The sequence below is a fragment of the Fukomys damarensis genome, unplaced genomic scaffold (genome assembly GCF_012274545.1).
Source record: "Fukomys damarensis isolate Sample0158 unplaced genomic scaffold, DMR_v1.0_HiC HiC_scaffold_4, whole genome shotgun sequence".
NCBI lineage: Eukaryota > Metazoa > Chordata > Mammalia > Rodentia > Bathyergidae > Fukomys > Fukomys damarensis.
Window position 1 is genome coordinate 45256261 of NW_022900916.1, and position 8974 is coordinate 45265234.

Consider the following 8974-nt stretch of genomic DNA (forward strand, 5'->3'; position numbering starts at 1 on the left):
CTTTCCTTTGGGGAGGAGGGCACAATCCAACCATAACACTAACAAATCAATATAGTACGTGAGGCTAGAACAGAGACTCAAAGGACACAGGTCTTATCCATCCTGTCCTCACTATCAACTTGATGTCTTATTTTGAGGTACTTTCCTTCTGTGAACTTCTTTTTCCACACTTATAAAAGAAATATTTCAAACATAATAATCTCTAACATATTTCCTGTTTTAATATTCAAACATTCCTTCATATTTAAAAAACTATAATGAAAAGTAAGTGTTATTAGGATTTATGAAAGCATACATCTATTTCAGAGATAACATCTACCACAAAGAAAAAAAATGAAAATCACAAGTTTCAGAATGCGTTGAGAATGATCATGAAGCTTTCTGAAGGTACTGATTAGGGACGACCCCTTGGAGGCAACTCCAACAAGAGATAGAGAAACTGGAGTTTGGAGAGCAGGGTTTGGGGCTGGCTTATGGGTTGTGACACCAAGGCAAATTGGGAGACCAGAGTAGAAAGCATGTTGCAACATGCTCAGCAGAGTGAGGAGAGCTGTGACATGCATAGGAGGAGGAGAGTCTACCCAACTGAGTAGGCTCAACATTACAGCTGCGGCAGGTTTTCCCACCAAGAAATTATGGGAGTAGTGCATAGGTAGTGCCGAAGGCACAGGCAGATGAAGGAGTAACTTGTTACACTATTGAAATCAACTAAATTATGAATCATGGTCCACACGGAGATTTTTTTAAGGTAGTCTCTAAGATTTTGGAATATGATTAACTAGAATCTGGATCCATTTAGGGGACTGGGAACAATTCTCCTTTACACCATCCGTAAAGGTTGTGCCAAGGTGGAATTTACTAAACATATCCAGAATAATCAAGGGCTAAATATGCCTCATGTTTTCAGAGAAAAACCAGAAGCTAGAGCTAAAAATGGAATACCGTGTCTAAAAGTGTTACATAAACCACAAAGAGGAAATCTAAGTAAGATTAAGAACACAAAGAGATGAAGGAAGACTGAAAGGTAACAGACTATCTAGGCTGAAACAAATGGCTCTGAAACGCAGTTTCACATGGGGCAAGATGGTTCTGGCCTTTACACAACAATGTAAATATGGTTAATACTACTGGACTGTACACTTAATGATCAAGAGGATAAATTTTATATGTGGGGGCTTTTACCACTATTAAAATCTTTTAAAAGAATTTTTTAAAAAGACAGGAACCTGAAGAATGTTAGGACCTTTTCTAATCTGGAGCCAGTCATGCGGTTCAGTGGCAGGCTATAGATTTGTTAGGGAATCAGACTAGATGTATCTGGTGCAGGGCAAGAAATGGGTAAAAAGCAAGAAATATCAAACATAACTCTTAAGGTTTAAAACTTATGTATCCAGAAGGATGGAACAGAAATGTCCTATTCATGGAAATCAGATCAAGAGGCATCATGGATTTGAAAGTAGAATTTTTGAGGAAAAATCATTTAAATTTATATAATTTGTCGTACCATTCTAGAAAATATGGAAATTGGAGAGACAGGTAATGAGTGACCTGACCAGTAGTTAAAATTAACATTTGGCAAAGTTGATAAATTTGTCAAAGAAAAATACAAAAAAGACAAAGAGTCAAGGAGCAAAATTTAGGAATGTTTACCATTACCATCAGAGGGCAGAAATTAACCTTGAAAGGAGACCAGGAGTTCAGAGAGGTCAGAAAATAAGCTCACTGTGTAATGGCATTCACAAAGGGAAGCTCAAGACTCCTTGCCTGATAGAGTAAGATGCTTCCAAGACAGTGTAGATAGTGTAAGAAGTAGCCAGCGGATCACTAAAAATGAAATTTCACTAAATGCAAATGACCAAATGCAAAGAACAGGTAAGGGTGGCTTGGAAGTGCACACAAAGAGAACCTGTTAACTGTGAAGTGAACTAGAGGCAGGGAGCACACTAGGTAGATTGCAATGTACCAGGAAAGCTTACTGTGTTCTGTTCGAGCATGTTCCCTAGAAGAAGGGATGGCCCAGTGGAGAGGTTTGAAACTGGTGATAAGCAAGGACTTATCCAATTGGAGAGCTTTAAAATTGGCACTATTATAAGTTAGTAGAGCAACTGTGGAGTCAGCCTTAGAAAAGGTTGGCAAGGGAGTATGTTAAAATACATGAGAAAAACTAGATTTTGCAAAGAAAAGACACCTTGAAATAGCCTCCTCAAAGTTCTACCTTCAATTCTACTCTGCTCCACTCCATTCTGCAATGTGCGTTCTGGAATATTCTCTCTGAAACATAAATTTAGCCATGCCGATCATTGATTAGCTTTCTTCAGGGATTCTTCATTCCCATCAGAAACCAAACTTCTTATCATGTGTATATTATAATAATTTGAATTGTTTAAATGTATTGAGCTACTTACTTTCTTCTTTGTATATAAAGATAACTCTTGGGACACTATTTTTTTGTTCTTTTCTCTAGCTCCTGCTCTGAGCCTTCTACTTATTTCAAAAAGTAGCCTTACATTTGTCTGCTTCCTACTACCTTATTTGTCTGTCACAGTGGTGGTGCTAATTTCTGTATCACTAATATCTAATAAAGAGCCTGATACAAATTTCTCAGCAAATATGTACAAAGTGAATGAAAAATTGAAAGAATGAGTGAGAAGAGTCAAAAGGAGAGTGAGTTTGGGCTTTTTTGGTTTTTGTTTTCAGTTAAAGAGGAAAGTTCTCAGATAATTACAGTTTTCTGTGTTTTTTTGTTTTGTTTTTTTACTTAAAGAGACTGAAGCCCTTTCCCAAGAGTGAGCACACGTTTGGACCTTATTATAGATCACTCCGCCTCATCTACCTCCTGGGGGTCGTTACTCACCCCACCAAGGTCACAGAGCTCCAGGCCCCGCTTTTACCACCTCTGCACCACAGACCTGTAGCTCCTACCACAGTACTGATTAAAAGTGAGAGACAACTCCACCTTGGCTTTGCAAAACAACTTCAAAGGCCCTGGCTTCCGAAGTGTCTGCTCCGAGAATCCAGATGACTTACTACTTGAGCAGCTCAAGACAGGCTCCAACCAATAAAAGGCAGGAGAAGAAAAAAAATCAGAAAATAATATCGCTAGTTTTTTCTGCCCCTTCCTTCCAATGCCTGTTCTGAGATGTGGTAGGGGAAGGCATTTATCTCCCAGTAATGAAAGTACTCCTGGTATTTGCTGTCCCACCTTCTTCATTTTCCTCCCCACTCTTGTGTGGGATCTGTGGGGTTGTATTTTCAAATAAAGTATTGTAGGTAAGAGTTTGCCTAAGGTTTTGTTTCTAAAAAGTCCAAGATCTGATAAAAAATAAAATATTTAATTTTAAAATTCAATATTACACTAAAAGACACATTGCCACTGAAGCGCTTCAAAATACTCCCCCTCACTTTGAACACACTTATCCCATTCTTGCCACTTTTTAGAGCAGTTCTGGAAGTCCTCTTCTGATCACCAGGAGTGATTAAGAATACGGTGAGTGCTAAGGCCAAGTGCCATCCAATAGAAAGGCGGGCTTTAAAAAACTACTCTGTGTCCTCATCCTCCTTGTTCACTAGATCTAGCATCTGAGAGTTTTGGCTCTTCCCCACAATCAAACGATCATGCAAGATAAATGTTTTGAATCACTTCAGGACATTGAGGCAGCTACAAGAGCACAATTAAAGACACTTAGGCAAAAAGGACTTCTAGTACTGCTCCGGAAAGCGGCATACGGTAGGATAAATCTGTTCAAAGTGAGAAGGAATATTTTGAGTGGAAATAATGACAATGTATCTTTTACTATAGTAAATCTTTTTAAAATTTAAATATTCATCATATATCTTGATCATCACTTGTAATTTTTAAGAAATTTTCAGATGTCAAGTACATCATTACCTATTAGAAATTTGAACAAAATGAATTACAATAGTTTAAATGAGTACATTTACTCATTTGCTTCAGGCCTGGTTAGCTCCTGGGGGAAATAGGAGTCCTATAGAATAGTCACTGAAACAGAAGGGAGAGTAATAAGCAATGGAAAACAAATAGTCAAGCGATAGAAGAAATAGTACTTCTCATTTTGAAGCCTCAACAGGAGATAATCAGAAACACATGGCTCTAGTGAGCATAAATGTTTTCCCCAAATAGCAACCTCTCCATTACAGGAGCATATACTAAGGAGATTTTCTTCCATTATATCTGTTAATAATTGATGTGCTTCCTGTGTTTTGTAATGTTAAGGTGTTAGATTCCATGAAAATAGATAAATCTACTGAGTGACCTACTTCAATTAAGAAAGTACAACACTTATGTATTAAATGAAAGAATTTTAGGATAACAGATTATCAGACAATATTCCAATATCCCATGTTAACAGAAATCCAGAAGAAATGACAGCAGCACATCTGCTTAGCAAGGAGCTTTGGAATGCCCAAACGGAAAAATGAATTTAAATTTGGCCAGAAAGAAAGAGAATATTTTCTTACTATGGAAAGTTGGCAGGTACTACACCATGGTCTCAATTTATACTGAAAATAATTTTAGACATTGAATCAGATCCCAACAGAAAAGGGGTAGCGGGCAGTTTCACCTTCAAATATTTGCTAGTACAGAACCCTCTGTTCTTGGACTAGTAAAGTGAAAAGGGCCTTTTCTTAGAAGCAACTCCAACCAGAAGGACTGGGAAATACTCATTCCACAATGAATTAAAACTGTGACTTAGAAAATACACTGAGTATATTCTAACTTCTGAATGTTTATCACTACATTCACTGAAATCCTTTTTTAAATATACTCAATTGGAGTCTTTTTCTTTTCATTTTAGGTTTATAAAGCCAGACCCAATTTACATATCATGAAAGGCAACTGACTAAACATTTAAACATACTGGTTGGTAAACATGCGTAGTGGTATTTAGCATGTTTTTAGTTCTGAATATATTATCAAAATCGATATTCCTAGAAATCTGCATATGTACATAAATATAGTATTTTGCATAAAATTTCTGGAGTTTATAGACATTATATGCATCCAAATATATTCTTTTTTTTTCAGCTCTTGTGACAAAACCAAAAATTTAATTACATAGCAAAAAAACAATATTGGTATTAATTAGATATGAAAAAGATCCTTCAGGAATAACTCTAAATCAAAAAGTGTTCTGGGGACAATTACGTATTTTGAATTTTGGTTGAAAGTGGTGGCAATAATTTTAAATACTATTTTACATGCAGTAGGACTTTTGTGAGGCAGGAATCCTTTTCCCAATACCTTCTCTCCTTGTTCATTGCTGCCCCGCCCCATCCTAACACTTACTTCAGAGAGGCTGGTCCAAATATATTCTTGAATGTATAAAAGTATAGGTAAAAATCAACTGTTTTAAATAATGTTTCAAAGCACTTAAAGACAAATAAAGTCAACTAAGGGAAACATCTAATAATACAAATATTTTGGCTTGCCAATAAAAGTAATAAGAAAATTAAAAATTTAAAGTCAGAAACAATACCATGATATCTATAATATACCTAAAGGCTAATTCTTGGTCTTTGGGAACATCTATATAATATCTCATGGTTTTTTTTAAATGAACTTCATAAGTAGTTATTTTTGAGAATAATCTAAATACCTATCACCATATGTCATCTATACGTTGATTTCTTACTTCATGTTAGATATCTGAAAGAATAATCATTTGAAACTGATTCTTTTTCTTTTTACTCATTGAGTTTATTGGTACATTTTAGATATACAGTACAGTTAGTTACATTCATCTTTGGTGAAACTGATTCTTTTTTGGAACATATATAACAAGCAAATTTTATTTGGATCTATTTTTAACTAAAGTCTGCATCATACTTCTTTCTACTTTCCTTCTTCTCTTGAACAAAAACTAGCTCTACCCTAGTGGCTGATGCAGGTTGAAAGTGGAGACACATTGCCCAGAATTCATATCTACTAGCCTTCTGAACTATAATTTTGAATTTAGGATCTTGCTTATGGTAGAAATATTTAAGACTGTGAATCATTTGGAAACCAAAATCACCATGTGTTTGGCATTTTTTGGTGAAGAAAATTCTAGAGTGAATGTAAAGTTTCAGATTGTTTATAAGTACAGGAGAACCAAAGTTGAAATGGAATTTTCTGTGACAGTGTGCAAATAGCAGCTAACACGCTTAAATTACAAATAAAGCAGGCATCATTGAAAGTCATTAATAGGGTAAAAAAAGATTAAGTTAATGAGTAAAACCCCTTTACATAATATTCATAGAAAATATTTTAGGGACTTTAATATATTAACTACCTCAACTGTTTTTAAACAAATTATAGTTATCTCTGTTAGAAACTAACAAAAGTGACTTTGATAAATCATAAATGGAATGTGTTCAAGAAAAGAAAAATGCATATAAAAGTTAATGTCAGGATAAATGAACCAAAACTTTACATTACTCAATTATTTCATAGCATCTAAAACTTTATCTGCACATTCAGTCAAAGTTACTTCTAAAGGTTTTTCCACTTATATTGTCTGCTATTCTTTGCTATATTTCTTGGTCAACATATTCCTTGACATTATTGCTAACCAATGACACTCAAAGGTCTTCAAATTTTCTCCATTTTAATCTAATCTAATTTTGTATTGCAATAATATATTTTAGTACTTGTTTCACAAATTATTTTGAGAGCACTGGATTTGGTTTTATTTAGAGGAACATCCTTGTGGTAGGAACCACAGAGGATTTTTCTGTTCCTTTGGGACGTACCACTTCCTAAAGCTAGCCATGTGGATTATCTAAACAAACTGTGTCACATATCCTATCTGGAAATTGATGATGATCATATCTACAAGTGCTATTTCTATAGTGACTATTATGAGTCTGAAATAAAATGAACAACAGTTTTAAAAACAAAATAGTGGTGGCACTGGAGGAGTTGGTGATGACAGCAGTAGTGCTGGTATCCACAAGGGAATTCTGTTACAAACAACATGATCAGAAGATGGACCTAAATCTATGTTAGAGATATGATATTACTTACAGCTTCCTAAATTATCTTGCTATGATAACATAGGATTTAGCAACTCTGCCACCATTTTTTATACAGTTTTTTTCTTTTTTTTATACTGGACTGTTACAAAGGTTAGCATTTTACTGAACGATATGAACAAAGTACATATTAAAATAGAAATTTTATGTTTCCTTGTGTTTTTCCTAATCTTGACAAGACTAGTGAAGTTCTCCTGAATAGTGTAAGTATAGAATAATCTCAATTTCCCTAACTTTATGAATGATGAAAGACAAATCACCCTTTTAAATGTTTCAGAAATAAATGTATTGCTTTAGAAATGCATCCACCAATTAAGAATGTAGTTATCCTATTATAAAATGGAATTTCAGCTATTTTTCAGTCTGGAATGATCTGGGCACTCATACCGACTACCTTAAGGAAAAACACACATTGTTTATCAAATTTTTGAAGCTTTGATTTATTTTTCTCATCTTTAAAGCCTTGGGTCTCTTCAATTCTTAATATTTTAGAAGGAATCACCCATTTCCAAATTATCTATGTCATTCCAGTGAAAGGAAGTGAAGTTATAAAAAATAAAATAGTGACTAGACATATCTGGAAGCAGATAGAAGAAGCTGAAGCTTATGTAACATGTTTCCCAGTCATCAGGTCACTCTCTGGGCTGTTTATCCTCTGGAGCCCTTTCAGACCTCATGGAAGTTAATTTTAGTTTACAGAGAGGAAACTCAAGGCAGATTTGCTGTCTTTGCAGAAATTGTCTCAGTAAAGCTTTGGAGTCTTACCTTTCTGATTTCCTGTGCATTACCAGAGAAAAGGAAGCAGTATTTGTTCTGCGTGGAGCTGTTCTTGCATCGGTTTGCCTGAGTTTCTGTATGTGAGTGGGAGCCAGCCCCAGGGACAGAGGCCGTGAGCTTCCTCCTACCTCGGATGGTCAGGGTCTGGTAGAAGAGACAGATTGCCACCACCAAGCCCACCAAGAAGGGCCGGGTGCACAATCTCCGACGACAAAGGAAAACTGGGCGACAGAGCATGACCAGTTCAGCTTCACTTGGCCCCTGTCCACGTTACTGGAAAAGTCATAGCAGCTATTTTTTGTCCGTATGAAAAAGACAAATCTGTCTTCTTTTTCCACAATTGCAGTCAAGTGTGCTCCATCTCCGCTTAAGAACTTTCCAAAAGGTCATGCCAACGGATCACAGGTTCCAAAAGTCAGAGGTGATTAATGAGAGCATTCCCATAGATGACAGTAAAAAGTAGCTGAGCTGGGATTTAAAAAAAAAAAAGACATCAAAACAATAATAATTGTAACTAATCATCTGAGTGCATCCCAGACTGACAAACTGTTGCTTCCGGAAATGCCTTATTTTCACAACATCCAAGCTCACAGTAAAGGAGTTCAGCTCTGTCTCAACTTTACTGGGAAAAGAAAAAACAACACCAAAGTAAATCTGGAGTCTGAAAACTGCCCTGGAGAACGCAATAGGTTAAAATTAAAAATGCCTGTTGCACAGCTGGATTCAGGCCAGGTTGCGCTAGCAGTTCCTCTTTTTTTTCCTCCGGTTTTTAAAGCAGTCCTGTTTTCAGCCCTTTTATGTTTCTTAACTGCTTCCCTTCATTCAGTTTTAAATAGCCACTTTGCTGTAAGCATTCACGGCTTTCACCATAAAAAGGGAATAAGCGTTTTCAGTGGACATGGTTACTGTCGGGTTTTGCTTGTACTGATTTCATTCCGTTTCAAGTTCAAAGTTCTGTGTACTTACTCAGTTTTCGTCGTTTAAGCCAGAAAAAAGTTTCCATGATCCCTTAATGGTTTGCTGATCAAAACCACTCGGAAGGAAACACCCAGTCGTGTGACTCCAATTCATCTCCAACACGCGCGCTGACACGCTGCCCCACACGCGCGCGGCTGCTACACACTCGCTCGGGAGCCTGGGGACCTCGGGCATCGCAGCCCCG

The 8974-nt window shown here is 36.3% G+C and overlaps 1 protein-coding gene across 2 annotated transcripts in view; it reads right to left on the reverse strand.

Annotated features, from left to right (window-relative positions):
• Positions 1-8968, reverse strand: part of Cped1 (cadherin like and PC-esterase domain containing 1) — a 294620-nt gene extending 285652 nt beyond the window's left edge. Inside the window, exons 1-2 of one of the 2 annotated variants that reach the window (XM_010635339.3) lie at positions 8779-8968; positions 7801-8280 (exon numbers count right to left, since the gene is read on the reverse strand). In XM_010635339.3, the coding sequence (XP_010633641.1) occupies positions 7801-8049 (249 nt within the window). In that variant the 5' untranslated portion in view covers positions 8050-8280; positions 8779-8968. Of the gene's footprint in view, positions 1-7800; positions 8281-8778 lie in introns of those variants that run through there. The other variant, XM_010635340.3, reaches the window with a different exon arrangement.
• Positions 8969-8974: the final 6 nt, after the last annotated feature.